The sequence below is a fragment of the Lissotriton helveticus genome, chromosome 1_1, assembly GCF_964261635.1.
Source record: "Lissotriton helveticus chromosome 1_1, aLisHel1.1, whole genome shotgun sequence".
NCBI classification, from domain to species: domain Eukaryota; kingdom Metazoa; phylum Chordata; class Amphibia; order Caudata; family Salamandridae; genus Lissotriton; species Lissotriton helveticus.
The window spans coordinates 622,508,636-622,527,119 of NC_136057.1; the positions used below are offsets into that span (position 1 = coordinate 622,508,636).

General features: G+C 47.5%; 1 protein-coding gene across 1 annotated transcript in view; it reads right to left on the bottom strand.

Annotated features, from left to right (window-relative positions):
- Nucleotides 1-18,484, bottom strand: part of LOC144814933 (NADH-cytochrome b5 reductase 3-like) — a 229,288-nt gene that overhangs the window by 80,077 nt on the left and 130,727 nt on the right. Inside the window, exons 6-7 of the mRNA XM_078674147.1 lie at nucleotides 3,477-3,560; nucleotides 3,313-3,398 (exon numbers count right to left, since the gene is read on the bottom strand). Coding sequence (XP_078530273.1) covers nucleotides 3,313-3,398; nucleotides 3,477-3,560 — 170 coding nt within the window. The remainder of the gene's footprint in view (nucleotides 1-3,312; nucleotides 3,399-3,476; nucleotides 3,561-18,484) is intronic.

Genomic DNA, 18,484 nt, shown 5'->3' on the forward strand with positions numbered 1-18,484 from the left:
CGATTTGAGATGTTAAACATGGCCATGCATTAACAATGTGTCTGTAATACTGACGACCTCAATAAAGACATTTATTTTAAAAATTGTTCAAGAAACAGTGCTTGGTGAGAGACATGGAAGCGCGCAGTCTTATATACTGCCACACAATTGTATTAAAGTGTAGATTGGTAATTCTTTTTTACCTTGCTTCTTGGTTCACATGCTTCACAATTGACCTGGTGATCTACCTTTTTGGGTGCCCACTTCATGGGTTGTCAGGTTAGCTATATTTCTCTGGTACTGGTGAGATGCAGTGACCCTTTCCACCGTGTATAGCTGTTTTGATTTCTATAAGTTATTCTTGCACAGGAACAATGATGGGTGCAGCAATACCATCATTTGGACAGTTCTTTTACTGCCTTACATTTAGTGAAATATAGATTTTGCATTGCTCTCTGAGCAGATCCTGGTGTCTGCCCCCCTATTGCTTGCCTGGTTTTGCTTCACTAATACTGCTATTGGTTTACCTGTCGCTTTCTCATATTGCTTGGTTTTATCACATCCTATTTGCCCAATTATTTTATTTGTTGTTTTTGCTGTCCTTTGTTGTCTTTGCTACTGCGGTTGCCTACCCCCACCGCCCTTTTGCTTCCTGCCCTATAGCCTTGATTTTGTGTCATTTTGTGCCATTTTGTGCTGCTTTTACCCGATTCCTTTATTATTTTTTAGATCTGCTATTTGTTTGTTTGCTCTCTTCCCACCTTTTTATCCTTTTCAATCCAACTAACAGACTTTCATGTCCACCGCTCAACAGTCTATTGGGTGTCGGCTTGGAAGCTTTCGGTTCGGCACAGTGTTTGTACTTCATCGCCTTAGTTCCGCTTGGAGCCGAAGCGGAAGATGTGGAAGGTCGGTTAGGTACCGGTGAGCGGGTAGGTGTCGAGGGTGGTGATGCTGAAGGCTTCGGCTGGTGTTTCGGAGCTAAGCCTGAAGGTGGGGCTTCCGAGCCACTCGTTTAGTGCCAAGCATGGCCATGAAGCAGTAGCGGTTCAAAGACGTCTTTTTTCTAGAGGTGTTCGGTGTTTTTTATGGTGTTATACCTGGGTCCGAAGGGCAGGGGACACAGTACTCACTGCTTTGACCTCAGTTGTGAATTCGAAGTCATGCTCATGCTCAGATTCCGAGCTATCTTCGACAGAGAATGCTTCCTCCTCCACTACGGAAGCCTGTGGGTGTTCTTCTCCAATGTCTTTGTGGCTAAAGAAGTTAGGAGTATCATCGGTGGCCCTCCGCTGCATTTTGAGCCTGCATGCTAGTTGATCCCAGGGGTCTTTTTGGAGCAGAAAGCTTGTCAGGCCTCGCAATACACTTCCCTCTGCCCTGGTACAAACAGATTACCGACCTGATGGGAGATATTCTGCGGCTATATCGCATGGCAGCAGGGACAGAAATGGAAAGGCGTCTGTTCCATAACCAGGAGGGCCATTTTTGGAGGACCTGCTCGAGTGAAATTTCGAATAACCCAACGGGCCAGGCCAAAGAGGGGCCACAGTAGATTGTGGCCATCCGACGGGCGATTGTCGCTCAATGCGCAGATTGGTAAAGCAATAAAAAACAATACTGGTGCAGGTTAGAGGAGATTGGGAACCGAAAAGAGATCCGTACGGTCTTGACCCTGAGCGCACGTTCGAACCAGATGGCAGAAAGAAAACAATGTAACAATGGAGTCGATGCCTATGCACATTATCACCAAGAGGGGGAGTCACTCGATCTCATGACTCGAAATACTTAATAGAAGAAAAACAACTTGCAAACATTCAGATCCAACACTAGATGGCAGGAGAATGAAAAACATGTGTACCGAACATCCTTTTATAGCATGAATTCTAAGATTTGACGCAATTATGGGATAGCAGTCAGGCACTGGGACAGGAGTAAACAGCAATCAATCAACCCTGCCCGCCCGAGCTCTTGGCTGAACAAAATAAATCACTATTGATGGGGCTGCAGAGCTTTCCTTCACCTTTGAAGGGACAGCATCTCAGACCATATCAGCTGTTACTACACCAATAAAGTTTCAAATGGAAAGATCCTTAGTCTCCTGGGTGACATAGGACTCTCAGGTAGGAAGTAGTTACCTCCTGGCCTCACATATGAGAGAGTTTACACATGGAAGGACTAATCTACTAGGGAAATAGAGGATATCTAAGGAGTACTTCTTTTCAACTCATTCATTAACAAATGTGCCAGAGCAACCCATTTTAATTTGTTGGATCGAGGTACGGCTGTCCTAGAGCTATATGGTGGTCATTTGGCACCTCAACCTTTCTCACATACTCAGGCCAGGACACTTACTCTTCAAAGGGGCAGTGCATCCAGTACAAAGAATATAAATAACGAGGAAAGCTCTTAATAAGTGGTTGTATTTTTAATACATTTTTCTGTGCTTACTTCTAAATACGAAGTAGGAATGCTTCTGCAGTAGAAAATTGGATTTCTACTAAAAGGGCACAATGGTCATATATTTTCTGGTAAGAACCCATAGTACATCTGGTGATTTCAAGGGCCAAATTAATATCCCGTCTTGCCAGTGCGAATATCTCAGAACATCAGGGCAACATGCTCACGGAACAGTCAGTTAATGGTGATACAAAGTTAAATTAGATGGTCTGCTTCGGAATGCAGAATAGAGTTAAACTGGTGATGACAGAAGTTTTTTTGTTTTTTTTTGTAGTATTGATGAGTGCTGGTAACCAGGGTAAAACAGGGTAGTGCGCCTTCAGATACTCTAACCTCTGAAAGAGCGTCTCAAATGCTGGATTTAATGTTGGCATTACTGGAAGCAATGTGAACAGAAAGTCCAGTTTGATGTATTAAGCATTGCAACAAGTTAGTGCACGCACACCAGTGTAATTCCTGTAGAATATAAATCTTGCCGGAATCACGCAACCAGCTGCAAAGGAGTTTGGAGTTCATCCAAGGTTGAAGAAATATTTTTGCCAGCCAAGAAAGACTAAAGTCTAATACCACCAGCCTCTCTATTAAGGGAATTTTTGCAAGCAGTATTCACAGCAAGCTCTTATTGCCATGCGGTCCTTTTAATCACTGACCTAGGCAGTTTGACATTAGCACATCTGTTGTGTTTTCTTTAGTGCCCTCCATCATGATCTACAGTCTGAAGCAGAGACAAGAAGTAACGAGTCACTGGGCCCACTCAGGGAACACATCCTTAAGTCAACTGTCTGAATATGATCTAAATAATCACCTCTACTAAATTTGAAACCAGTGCTTTAATCAACTCGGTATACAACTACAGGGAACAACATAACATACCTGGTTAGCAAATAGCAAATAACAGATTGTAGGATCCTCTCTATCCTTTAAGATGGCCCGGATAAGTTGCAGCATCGGAGTTATTCCTGGAAATGAAGGAATTGTTAAAAAGAAGCAGCAACAAGTTGCACAAAAAAAGGATAGTACATATTTTATAGCCATACCTGTTCCACCTGCTATCATTCCAAGATGCTTTGCTCTTTTAATAACTGCTTCAGACTTCTTGTCAGGCCGAATAGCAAAATTACCTAAAAAGAGAACGAAATAGGATTGCTGATAGTCTGTGCCATATGAAGAAACCCCGTTCTAATTACCCAGTCCTTGGAACAAAGCCCACAGCAGATGCCAGTTCACGGGTAGTTTAGTCCATTGTGAAGGAAGGAAATCTCAAGGTTTTGACAGCAAAGTGGTGTAAAGCATAGGTAGTTACAAAAAGCTGTTAAAATCAGGAGCTACAAAGAAACTCAAATGCTACTAGCACTTATTGTTGTAAGAGCTACGTGTGAGGCATTAGATTTTCATGAACACTGGTCCTACTGCCAATGTTGGTCTTTAGGACTGCACCCAAATAAAATGTTTTTTACAAAAACATACCTTACTCCAAACTCCCACCACCCAAACAACAAGGAAGCCAATTAAGTCACTGGTGCTGTCCCACAATCTGGTGCATCGTCCCACTTTCTATACCATATTTGGTTCATCCTCCCAACTATCTAAACTATATTTTATACCGTGACCAGTTCTTCCCTCCTTTCCACTATATTTTCTCATTTCGTGTCTACACCCTAACATTTCTTCCCCAGCATATACTGTTGCACATCCACTCTCTAGCACACCCATCTTTGCCTACACACCTCGGCCCAAAGACTAACCTAGTGACTCCAGCACTACCTACACCGTAGCACTCCTTCCCCCATTATCCTGTTTAGGTTTCGCCTAAGTGAAAGCCTGCGCACTGCGCAGGCTTTTCACGCAGGTGAAATCTAATGTTAGAAACAGTGTGGCTTGGAATCCGCCCCTCTGTTCCATTGGCTAGCTCCATAAATGGAGGCTAGCCATTGGAACAGAGATCTGTCCGTCATGGCCGGACCAGATTCGTGGGCGTTCCCGCGATTTTTTCCCTCTCCACCCCTTTCCGATCGTCATCGCGGCCGTGGGCGGGGTTTATTTTTTGTTGTTGTCCAGGTTTGCTTTGGCCATTCCGCGGCCGACCGTCAACGGAGGAAGCCTTCCCGACCCCCCTCCCGCTGTCCGTTCCCGCCCCCCCCCCTCCGTGTGCTTCATGTTTTTCCTGCGGCCTTCCCGACCCCCCCTCCCGCTGTCCGTTCCCGCCCCCCTCCCGCTATCCGTGAGCCCATTCCTGCCCTTTTTAAAATTAAAAGAAAGGGGGGTAGAGCCTCGAGCTCAAAAACTGTAACCCGCCATACAATGCCACCCTTTTGAGGCGGTGCCAAATGATTCCTCAGCCACGAGAGGAGAAGACAATTCCCACGGCTTGCAGTAAAAGCAGTCCAAAAAGATTATACAAGTTTTCGCAGATAAACATCTTAAAAACACTCACATCACCAAGCTCCATCAATAGGCCGGCTGCATAATCAAACCTCTCTTGCCTCAAGAACAAATCGGCCTTACCAGTCGTGTGTTTTCCTCCATCAGTGAAGCTCGGCATCGGAATTACATTTCGATCTCAGGTAAACTATGAACAGTTCCAGGGCCCCCGATCAACTCCTACCTCGAAAACCGATTGGAGGAGCCGACCTTTGACCCACTCCGTATGTACCTTTTATCATGCTGAATGCGCCCAGGGGCCCTGCACACCACGGACAAAGGAAGGGGCACAGTGGGTGGGCCACAGCCAGACCCCGCTGGGCTACTGACTGAATCAGTAGCGCTCTGGTCAAGTGGAGCCTGAAGCCTTCACTGCGCGGAAAAAAGGGACAAAAAACACTAACTTCTAATCACTTAAGATTTTAAACCTCACGTGCTCGAGCTCTTCGGCCATACCCCAGTTATTCTTGTATAGCGCCCAGACGCTAATTAAACAATCCATGGTGCAGCGGAGACCTGAGCAGTCAGTAATTTGGCATTACCCCCTAAACTGCTCCCGATACACCCGACACGAACCGTCTCCCAGCAGTCAGTCATGAACCACTAAAAAGCAGGAGGTGTCCGACGTCATGGCCCGTGTATAGAGCATTTGTTTATCGTCTTCTAGTGCCGACAAGGTGTCAAAGCGCTTGCAGACAGTAACAAGCTGGTGTGGCGCTGTGGTTAGTGAGGTACCCGACTAGCATCACCGCTGCACTCACCTGTATTTGACGAGGAAAGAAGGGCTGGATAGCTTATAGATAAAGACGTGGTCATAGCCAGGGCTTTAAGTGGGCCGGGTCTCAAGGGGTCTGAGCACCGGCAGTTTTTTTAAGGGGGCCTCGAAACGGGTCTCTATCTGGCTCTGTTTTGAGCCTTGGCACAGGCATCCTTTTTTTCTGGACTGCACACTGCAGTCCGGAAAAAAGTGCCAGTGTGCAAAACAGCCTGATAGAGACCCGTTTCGAGACAGCAGGCACATCGATGTGAGATACCCACACTGCTCACTTCTCACTAGTGGAGAAGTTACGGCATGACATCATGCCAGGTGAGCTTTGTGGGGGAAGGGAAATCCTTTAAAGAGAGTAATTTTCTCTCTGGATTTCTCTTCTCTTTCTGAAACGCAAGATCAGCAATATTGTGGTAGGGTCACCAGGGCTTTAATTGGAAGCATTTTCAATATTATATGTAACAAGCCATGGTTGCAGCTTATTTATCTTATGCAACAAATAACCATTGACAAGGCCAATAGTCCTGACTTGTTGTAGGTATGATGTTACTTGTTGTATCACATATCTGGATGCTATGACAGAAACAGCAAAATATAAGTGGGGCGGCACACTATGCTAAACACAGATTTTTAGCCTAAGTGTTTTAAAGCCACGCCCCTAATTACACTGGCCACGCCCATTTGAGAGACCCCTCCCCCCAGTTGTTTCATTCCACTTAAAGCCCTGGTCATAGCAGTAAAAGGCCCGTTTGATTTGACAACCTGGCAGTACTGGTCCACCCCCGGCAGAGCAGAGCGGCTATGCTAGTGCAGCTCTCGAAGCCGCCCCTGGGATGACTCCTAAGGCCGCCAGGATCTTCCACGCGAGGCCGCGGCGGGGCAGGGTGATCCCGGCGCGTTAGTCATCGCCGGGGCAGGGCACTAACAAGGGAAGGTGTGGAGGCCGGAACGAGTAACATGAAGGGACAAAAGCGGTCGAGCAAAGCGCCGATCTTCTCCCTTACCGGCGCTATGGGAGGGTGTAGTATTGTGGGTTCATTTACTTTATGTTCTTCACATATTGTATACATCATTATTGGAATGATGGGTATTCTTCCACTTCTGGGTCTGCTTGGTTCTCGCTGTGGGGTTGTCAAATAAAGACGATTGCTTCTCCTATAATTGTTTACGGTGTGCCATTACTTCATAGGGGCAGAGGTCTCTTCGCAGTACCGCCCTCCCCTGCAGACCACGGACACAGACATCAGGGCACAAGACATGACAGTAGAATGTACGAGTCGCGGAGGCTGCGAACTGCAATGAAGAGGTCACATCTTTTGCGCCCACGTCCCCACTCCGTGGCCTCTTTAAAGGGGGTTGCTAGGGCCCTGCGACCATTCGTCCAGGCGTGCCCTTCCACTAGTTGCTGGGTGTATAGGAGACGGCAAATTATTAACCCTGCAACTGCCGCACACCGACCTCTGCAAAGTAACGTTCGCTTAAAAGGTTTACACTCGACTTGGTAGATATGTGCATGTATTTATATATATATATGGTTTAGAGAATTATGCACAGACATTATCCCGAGGTGCTGAGCGCTATACGAGCGCACTGGCACAGCCCGCACAGTCCAATAAGGAGTATAGAAAGAGCACAGGTGCAAGGCTGGGAGGGGCCAAACAATACTCGGGTTCGTATCACGATAGACTTCACTCTCAGGTCATTGTAAAACGTCATCAGAGGCATAAAAAAATGTTCTAAAAACTTAACAGCTTATTACATGGTGAGTAAAATTAAAGCTCGTGATACACTTGTTTAGTTAGCTTACAGTGCATTCCTCGGCGAATTCCATGCATTGCGTTTCTGCTGGCTGTGCTGGTAAACTCTGCAAAGATTGGCCTGCTGTACACGGTTTGTGAAAACTCGAATGTTTCTTCTAGGAGACCGGATGTTTGCTTTGGCTGGAAGGAGCCTGTTTGTTTTAATATGTTGTACTTTTTTCTTTCTTTTATAAAACTATTTTTTCAAGAAAACCGATCATGACAACATCGCACATATTGCGTTTTAATGCCTTACATCAGCATTCCGTTGGCATATTACTTCCTTTACTGTTCAGTGTCCAGCATGCACTGTGCTGGCTACAGTTGCAGTGCATGTGAGCGGGTGCGCGTGCAACACTCGTGTGCTTCCCCCCCGTAATCACTTTCCCTTCTGGCATTCCCCCCTCCCTTTTCGCCCAGTCCTTCTTGTCACCTCGGCATGCACTCACCCCTTCTTTCTCCCCTTTCGGCACTTTGATGTCCTTTATAAGCACACGCATACTCACACATGCAGGCTCTCTGCTCTCTTTCTCTCTCCCCCTTTCACACACATGCACCCACACATGCACGCTCTCTCTCTCTCTCTCTCTCACACACACACAGAGACACACACACACATGCACATTCTCTCACACACACACACACACACAAACACATTCACTCTCTCTCTTTCTCTCACACACACCCACGCACACACATGCGCGCTCTTGCTCTCACACACATGCACGCACACATCCACGCTCTCTCTTCCTCTCTCACACACACACACGCCCACTCTCTTTCTCTCTCTCTCTCCCCCCCTCTCTCTCGCGCGCGCACACACAGGCACTCATGCATTCTCTCTCTTTCTTTGGTGTGTAGTGCCAAAGCACCATTGATTCCTGCTATGCACGGTAAGTCCTTCATTTGTGCTTTTATTATGATACAAGGACCCCTTGCTCCCTGACAGGCCTCCAGCACTGGTGGGGTGGCGGGGGTAGTGCATGGTGTGCAGTGCAGAAGCACCCTTGACTCCTGCTGTTTACAGTAAGACCGTCACTAGTGCTTTTAGCTTGACTGTGGTATGATACAAGGACCCCTTTGCTCCCTTTCAGGCCTCCAGCACTGGTAGCGTGGTGTTGGCAGTGTGCAGTGCCGAAGCACTTTGCCTTTGCTCCCGGTCAAGTCTCCAGCAGTGGTGGTGCATCATCCATTCCAGCTGCTCAGGGCTGGTGCCTGTTAATGATTCTCCTGCAGCTGCGGAGTCAGCAGTGGTTGTGAAAGGCTAGGGTGGTGTGTGTGCGTTCCCTCACACCTTTTCCTGCTCTACTCCACGCTCCACGCTTGTACCTCGATGTGTATATTACAGAGGTACGAAAAACACAGCATTTGAAATACCTAAAACACAAAAAGATTGCATGAGAACTGGTGCCGCGGAGCGCCTTCCCTCTCATTGACTGGATATACCCGCTCTCACTACAACTCTCTCTCTCTCTTTCACGCACACAAGCTCTCTCTCTCTCTCTCTCTCTCTCTCTCTCTCTCTCTCACACACACGCATGCACGCACACATGCATGTGTGTGTGTGTGGCTCTGGGTGTGTGTGTGGCTCTGGGTGTGTGTGTGTGTGTGGCTCTGGGTGTGTGTGTGTGGTAGTAATTGCTGTCTGCTGAGCTCGTCCGTAGCGTACAATAGGTCTCACATTTGCGAGAGAATGGCAATGTAAATGACAATGCCATTTATTTACCTGTTTTCAAAACCAACACATAAATACAAAATTTGTCATTTACAATGCCAATAGCTCTAACTTTTCCAAAGGCGAAACCATTGCATTGTAAATGCTTGTTTTTATTCTCACCTTGCGCCGTGTTTCCCCCTCTAACATGGCCCCTTCTTCTTGGATTTTTTTATTTTATTTTAATTATGACATTTTCCATAGAATAGGTTCTTACTTGTTTTCAAAATTCACAAAAATTGTGTTTCACCAGCATAAGGGAAGTCAGGATGGTGTTCTCCATTTTGTTTTTGCCTGAACCTATGCAGAGTCTAACATCAGACAACTCACAATAAGCCTTTATCACGCCATTACAGATGAACCAAAAGATCCACTTGTAACTATATTAAATACATCCGCCAAACAATAATAAATCATGCCAAGTAAATTAAAAAAAATCTGCCTTACTCTTCTTAAGTGTCACCCCTCTCCTTTCAATCACCCCTCTTAATGACCAGATACCAAGCCCGTCGCATATCCCTAAGCATGTCCATGATGGACTTCCGGCCATTTTTGCAAAACACTAAAGGTGGATTCAATGTCCCGAAAGACATATTGTTCCCTCATAGGTCGCTTCCTATTTATTAGAACATTGGAATGTTGAGCTCTTCATTTAAGACACTTGAGTGCTCCGGGCTTCTAATGGCCAGTAGAAGCATCAATATTCCAATGTTTATTCATAGCAACAGCAGTGAAAAAAGGCCTCAGGGAGCCCAAGAGGATTTCTACCCCCTTCGGCTCTGTGAGGCATTTGTTTTTACAAATTAGAACATTCTGCCCCCTAGAGGCAGAATGTTCGAATAGCCTTAGAGCCCTCTGTAGCGGGCTTTACTAGCTATTAAAGGCCCGCTTCCTTGTTAAACAGTGGGACTTTAATGGCCGGTAGAACCTGCTATGGCAGACTCTAAGGCTATTGTGGGATACAGAATCCCAGCCAGACCTCCAAGAGCCTGAATATACCCTCCTGAAAGTCCTCTCTTCAGTTCTCTGTAGCTGCAATGGCTGACAAGGAAGAGTAGTATATGGCCTTCAATTAAAAGAGATTTACCTTTTCCAGGAATATGCCAAGATTTTAGTTTTAGGGCGAAGCCTACCAGACAGCGCAGCTGTCTGGTTGCTAAAGACTTCTTGGGGACATTCTGAAAGCTGACCTAAGAATGCTCACCATTGGCTTTGTAGCTCACATTTGCTTGCTTTCTATTTGCTGGCTTTATTTGTTTTAGGCTGTTCGGCATGTCTTTATCCCTCTTGTGGAGGACTGCCTTTTACTGTATACTTCTAAGAGTGCTCACTTGCTGTAAATAGGCCTTTAAATTCTGTTCTTATCTCGTCATATTTGCTGTACATTCAAAGACAAAGGTCAAATGTCAGGCTGTCTTTCAAGGGAACTAGGTGTTTACTTTTTTTTCTCTAACTTCAAAGTGAGAGGTATTATCTGGGGGTGTAAAAGGAAAGGCTTTTTTCTAGCACACAACAACATTTAGATGTCTGTAAATGAACAGTGTAAATATTTCAGACAATATAAGAATTGGGAAAGCACAAATGAAGCACTTTTTTTGTAATTCTGATGGAAACAAATATTTTAATACAATCAATGCAGTAGGTGAAGCAATTTCTACACATTGTTTGAACGCTGTATAGTTTTATCAGTAACAGTGTATGTCTGTGCAAACGTTATGGTCATTTCAATTGAAAATGTGCTGCGTGTAATGCAGTGCACTCCCACACCATGCATACCCCACGCCCCTCCACTCTTTGCCACTATTTTCAACGCAGCTCTACTCCACTATACTTCACTGTAGGCCACTCTAATCCTAGAAAATTATTGTTGTGAATGCCGTTGTAGTGGTGTTGTGGGAGACTGTTGGGGAATATGGCATCTCTGCTGTGGCAATTCGCTGTGATCCATCCATTGTCCTGAACGATCTAGTTCTAACTGCCTGACACAAGCCCCTTTAAATCTCAACTCTTACAACTGCTCCTTTACATAATATATTATTCCGCAGGTGCCGCAGCGTTGGAGGTGCTACGTGTGGAACTCTTGTGTTTGCCCTTACGGAGCTGAAGTTAGAAGGAACATACCTGCCCAGTTTAGTATCATCACTGCACCAGGGCTGATTTTCGGGGACGAGTGCTGACATTGTTGGGACTCATAGACCCAGGATTCCCCTCACCGCCCACACCTGAATCGGGGCTTTGAACACCGCCCCTTGCCGACGCTTTTTCTACACCTCGCCGCACACGCTTGGCGGGTGCCGCAGCGTTGGAGGTGCTACGTGTGGAACTCTTGTGTTTGCCCGTACGGAGCTGAAGGGAGAAGGAGCATACCTGCCCAGTTTAGTATCGTCACTGCACCAGGGCTGATTTTCGGGGACGAGTGCTGACACTGTTGGGACTCATAGACCCAGGATTCCCCTCACCGCCCACACCTGAATCGGGGCTTTGAGCACCGCCCCTTGCCGACGTTATTTAGCCAACCTCCCCTGCCGCTGCGCGGGAGCGTCCCGGGAGAAGCCCGGGCCAAGGGCGGGCCCGTCCTAGCCCGTCACAGCCCGAACCGGGCTAACCCATTTGCATTTGCAACTTGGATTTTAGCATAAGATTTCACTGTGTTCATTGCCTTATTAACTGTTTATGTTTATTTTTGACATTTGTTTCAGATACGCAGCTAATACTAGGTTGCATTGAAAGTACCTGTTATCATTAGACGGGGTAAAATGTCACGTAAAGGGAGGAATTTAACTACAGGGAGGAGTGTTGCTGGCACCATGTAACAGTTCATAACCAGGGCTAGATCAGTCTTGGAAAAAGAAATCGCCATCACTGAGCGTCGCCTGTCATTGGAACCTCTTTATAACAGACGTTCCTCCTTGGGCCCCATAGCAATAGCCACCACTCCAACGAAGGATGGGAGCAAATCATCCAATGCCGGGACCAGAGGGGGAATCAGAACTGAGCGTTTAATCGAGGCGTCACCTAACCTAAACATAATCAGGGAGGACAGCAATACTGACTCGATCCCAGATTCAGACTTAGATGTTACATCCAACGAGTCACTAATGCTTCGTCCAACAAAACCTAAAGCAAATGCAAATTTAGTGGTAACAGCCCAAGGGCAAGGCCCCGGAAACAAAAGGAAACACGGTGGGACTAGTCAGAAGGGAAGATGCCCAAAAACTGCAAAAATAGCTAAAATCTCTAAAGCACCCAAAAATGCTGTCAAACAACTACAAGATCCTTTAACCGCAACCCTCATACTGACTAATACCCCTTTACCTAATGTTTTAATGGTACAAACATCGGTCTCCCTTTCATTATTCCCCTTACATAACGAGGGGCTTATGGATAAAGTCGAACATCTCATGAAATCTCTAATGGCTCCACTCCTGGAAAGGGTAAAGCGGATGTCCGAAAAAATTGATAACCTGGAGCAAGTAATGATATCTAGTTCTAATACTATAAGGCAACTTGTGGATGGTGCACACAGCAAGCCCGCGGAACCCCAAACATGTCCCAGAGCCCAAAACAGTGGACCCAATAACATAATCCCGTTACCATCTGCCCCAGTCCTTCAGCTGCCCAACGAATGAATAACACTGATGACACTGGTAGGCTTTCTCTGAGGGTGCCGAGGGCGGTTGAAGGCGAGGGTGTGCAAATAGGGGAGGGTGGTTTGGTTAAGGCTATAGAACCCGCGGGACAGGAGAATAAAAATATTTGTGCAGGCAAGGATTTACCCATAGCTGCAAAAGCAAAGAGGATATTCCCACATATTGATCTCCCCCCCACAATCATCCCCATACACTGTAGTGCTAGCTGGTGTCCCGGAGTTAGGCCAAGAAAAATCAGAAACTTACCCCGAGCTAAGAAACAAAGCTGCCCACTGGTTAAACAAGAACAGGCCACTCCCACCAAATATGTGTGGAGAACTTTTATTTGCCAGGAGATTAAGTTGGGTGGGCCACAGAAGAAAAGATTTCCCCGGGAGTGTATTAACATTAACTTCAGGGATAGACGAGTGGTCCATCACATATGTAACTGGCTTATTCAGTTTGGCGACAGTGGAATCCATTTGTTATACACAAAAAGTATCTAGGAGTCAGACACCAAAAGAGAAGAAAGGAAAAAGCAACAGCTCCATTCATCAAAAGCCCATGGCAAAACTATAAAGATCGAATAGCACCACGTGAAATGTTACAAATCAGAAAAACACGTGATGACTGGGGAAATCAGACCCAAGGGTAGGTGGAAATATTCCCATCAGTTGTCGATCTGTACCGCCACTTTATCATCATGTGGGTTTCTCCTTACCCAGGAGTTAATGCAATCGCAGTCACCAGAGTGTAAAAGAGACTGTGAGAGAAAAAAAGACTCTAATGTCCACGAGATTGACAATGTAGATTGAAGAGTCAGTGTAGAAAGACAACCGAAAAAAAGCAGTGCAAAGGAAATAGTGATAAACTTAAAATTAGATGAGACTGAGTAGAAGTGTGATTTCAATGATTTCTCTCAGCCCTCCAAGATTAAAAAACACTTGAAAAACAACAGATTTAACAAAATATCTGTTAGCGGAAATCGGTCAACATGTTTCTGCATAAATGGATAGTGCCAATGCATTCATCAGGACCTAGTTGCTGCTACTGCTTTTCAATAAGTGAAAGAAATTATTTTTAAAAAGGGAATTACATCACCTGAGATCCAGGTTAAGTACTCCACCACAATCTAAAATCGAAATGCCAAAGAGAAAAAGATGAAAGGAGACACAGATTTGAATTAAACATAATAAACTCATGTGTAGCTTATATTTCATTTCAAGGATTTACATATATCCATGTTGCACCACTCACCCTATCGTTGTGGGGATGGCGCCTCACCTCACCTGGCTGCAGCTCAGGTACTGAGGAGCACCGCTCTGTATCGGGAAAAAAACTCTCAGTGAATGCTCCACAGTGAATGTGTCCAGAAGAAGAGACCATATATTCAAGGGAAACTCGTACAGGGGTATTTCCAAATGAAATCGTAAGACCACATAGTATCGTAGGCAACGTGCGGTTGTTCAGCAATTTAAACAAACAGTCACCTCTGTGTACACGATCGATTAAATAGCTGGTCGCACGCCCTCCCCTCCGCCGACTACATCCTCCTCGGGGACCTCAACTTCCACCTGGAGAACAACAACGACCGCAACACCACCACCCTGCTGGACAACCTCGCCAACCTCGGTCTCAAGCAGCTGGTGACCACCCCCACCCACTACGCCGGACACACACTCGACCCCGTCTTCTCATCCAGCAAGGACATTATCTTCAGCCACGCCACCGGACTCCACTGGACGGACCACAGCTGCATCCACTTCAGCTTCAGAAGAACCACGATCCACCACCACCAGCAACAGGCTGCACGAAGAAGCTGGAACAAGATCACAGCCGACCAACTCGTCGCATCCCTGAGCCAGCACCCTCCCGCCAGCTCAGCGAACCCCAGCCAGGCCGCCGACAACCTCACTAAGTGGATCAGCGACTGCGCAGACGACCTCGCCCCACTGAGGACCCCGCCCAGCAGACCCGGCAGCAAGAAGGCCCCATGGTTCACCGACGAACTCAAGAACTCCAAGAAGAACTGCCGAGCCCTCGAGAGAGCCTGGCGAAGACACCCAACACCGGACAACATGACCACCCTCAAGCTCGCCACCCGAAAGCACCATCAACTGATCCACACCACCAAGAAAACGGCATTCAAGGAACGGCTGGACAACAATGCACACAACAGCAAGGAACTCTTCAACATCGTGAAAGAGCTCTCCAACCCCAACGCCGGAAACAACGACATCACCCCATCGCAAGACCTCTGCAACTCCCTCGCCTCCTACTTCCACAACAAGATCGCGGACATACACAACAGCTTCAGCACACAACCAACGCTCCCCACAACCGCACCAATGCCCCCCACCACCACCCTCAGTGCCTGGACCCCGATCAGCACCGAAGACACCATCCGCACGATGAACTCCATCCTCTCGGGATCTCCTACCGACCCCTGCCCTCACCACGTCTTCAACAAGGCCGACGCTGTCATCGCACCCCATCTGCGGGACATCATCAACACCTCCTTCGCCACCGCCACCTTCCCGGAGAGCTGGAAGCACGCCGAACTCAGCGCTCTACTAAAGAAACCATCAGCGGACCCCTCCGAACTCAAAAACTACCGACCCATCTCGCTCCTCCCGTTCCCAGCCAAAGTCATCGAGAAGACCGTCAACAAGCAACTGGCCGCCTTCCTCGAGATGAATGGCTCCCTCGACCTCTCACAGTCGGGCTTCAGGGCCAACCACAGCACCGAGACCGCCCTCATCGCTGCCACCGATGACATCCGAGCCCTGCTCGACAACGGAGAAACAGCGGCCCTCATACTCCTAGACCTCTCCGCAGCATTCGACACCGTCTGCCACCGCACCCTAGTACAGCGCCTCAGCAACGTCGGAATCCAAGAGAAGGCACTGGAGTGGATCATCTCCTTCCTCGCTGGAAGGACACAGAGAGTCCGCCTACCCCCGTTCAGGTCAGAGGCCACCGGAGTCATCTGCGGCGTTCCTCAGGGCTCTTCGCTCAGCCCCACCCTCTTCAATGTCTACATGAGCCCCCTTGCGGCCATCATCGCACGCCAACACAACCTCAACATCATCTCCTACGCCGACGACACACAGCTGATCCTCTCCCTCACCAACGACCCCGCCACCGCCAGAACCAACCTTCACGAAGGGATGAAAGACGTAGCCGAGTGGATGATGACCAGCCGCCTGAAACTGAACTCAGACAAGACGGAAGTTCTCATCCTGGGCTCCTTGCCCTCCGCCTGGGACGACTCCTGGTGGCCCCCCGCCCTGGGCACCGCACCCAAACCGACAGACCACGCACGCAACCTGGGCTTCATCCTGGACTCCTCCCTCTCCATGACCAGACAAGTCAACGCCGTCTCCTCGTCCTGCTTCAACATCCTGCGCATGCTATGTAAGATCTTCCGGTGGATCCCCACCGAGACCAGGAAGACGGTCACCCAGGCCCTCGTCACCAGCCGACTGGACTACGGCAACGCCCTCTACGCCGGAACCACTGCCAAGCTCCAGAAGAGACTCCAGCGCATCCAGAACGCCTCAGCCAGACTCATCCTCGACATCCCCCGACACAGCCACATCTCCGGACACCTGAGAGATCTGCACTGGCTCCCGGTCAACAAGATAATCAACTTCCGTCTCCTCACCCACGCACACAAAGCCCTACACGACCAAGGCCCGAGATACCTCAACAGCCGCATCAACTTCTACACTCCCACACGCCAGCTCCGATCAACCAGCCACGCCCTCGCCGCCGTCCCCCGCATACGAAGAACCACAACAGGAGGAAGGTCCTTCTCCTACCTGGCCGCCAAGACCTGGAACTCCCTCCCGACCCACCTCCGCCTGACCCGGGACCACCTCGCCTTTAGGAAACAGCTCAAGACCTGGCTGTTCGAGCAGTAGCAGACCCCCCCTCCCCAAGCGCCTTGAGACCCTCCGGGTGAGTAGTGCGCTATATAAATGCCTTGATTGATTGATTGGTCTTACGCGTTGTTATCAAAACTCAAAAACGTATTTAATGGGGATTTAATATGCTTGCACGGCTATGTTCACTAAAGATACTGTAAAGCATGCTGCTGTTCGGTCGTGTAATGCACGATATCTGCACAGTATCAATTAGGACCCATGGCGGCGCCTAAAAAAGATAATATCAGACCCTCGTTGTTAGTGATCGGGAAATGCAGCCAAATCTTGCATTATCCCGCTGGTGTCTGACAGAACCTAAGCCGTGCTTACCCGAGAACACGCTAGAAAGGCATCACCTTTCTTCGCGTATGAACAGTGCCGCTTACCTCTCCGTCGGCGTTCCTGTGCGCTTACTGGGGAGGCACCGAACGGTTCTCGCACAGACTATTTGTTGTTGGGAAACGCCCTTCCGCACATGTGACCTCAACGAGGTTTGTGGGAGTTTTAGTCCTCATTTTAGCCAAACGATTATAAAAGCCTGTGAATAAACGCTATTGGGTACGGCTCAGTGCGCAAGAAAAATGTTGCTATTTCCGAAAGAGTAGTGTATGGAACAAAGGGTGTCAGTGTCTGCAATGTTTGGTGCAGCTGACTATTCTGTTTATGTGCCAAAACATAAAATGATGATCTGTAATGTTACTCATTAATAAACTCTACAGCGACATCCAGGGTATTGGTTCGTTCAAACCCTCTTTGTCACTATTGAGTTTATAAACCCATTTTTGTTCCTTTTTAAATAGAAACTTACTAACATCTGGACAATGGTCCGGAATCGTAGGTTGTTCCAACACAGTCCAAGTAAAATCGTTAGGACCATGAGCGGATTCTAAAAAATGTTCAGTTAAGCGAGTGGCCTGTTTACGACATCGCACTGTGCTTTTGTGTTCACAGATATGCGCGTTTTTATTTTTCTTGTCGTCATCCCTACGTATCTTTTGGGACATGGGCATGTGATAAGGTAGATGGTATTCTCACTATTACAGTTCGTATATTTACGCTGTTGCCATGGTCTACTGGTCCCAATAAACTCAATAGTGACAAAGAGGGTTTGAACGAACCAATACCCTGGATGTCGCTGTAGAGTTTATTAATGAGTAACATTACAGATCATCATTTTACGTTTTGGCACATAAACAGAATAGTCAGCTGCGCCAAACATTGCAAACACTGACACCCTTTGTTCCATACACTACTCTTTCGGAAATAGCAAAATTGTTCTTGCGCACTGAGCTATACCCAATAGCGTTTATTCACAGGCTTTTATAATCGTTTGGCTAAAATGAGGACTACAACTCCCACAAACCTCGTTGAGGTCACATGTGCGGAAGGGCGTTTCCCAACAACAAATAGTCTGTGCGAGAACCGTTCGGTGCCTCCCCAGTAAGCGCAGAGGAACGCCGGGAGACACCGACGGAGAGGTAAGCGGCATTGTTCATACGCGAAGAAAGGTGATGCCTTTCTAGCGTGTTCTCGGGTAAGAGCGGCTTAGTTTCTGTCAGACACCAGCGGGATAATGCAAGATTTGGCCGCATTTCCCGATCACTAACAACGAGGGGCTGATATTATCTTTTTTAGGCGCCGCCATGGGTCCTAATTGATACTGTGCAGATATCGTGCATTACACGACCGAACAGCAGCACGCTTTACAGTATCTTTAGTGAACATGCCCGTGCAAGCACATTAAATCCCCATTAAATAAGTTTTTGAGTTTTGATAACAATGCG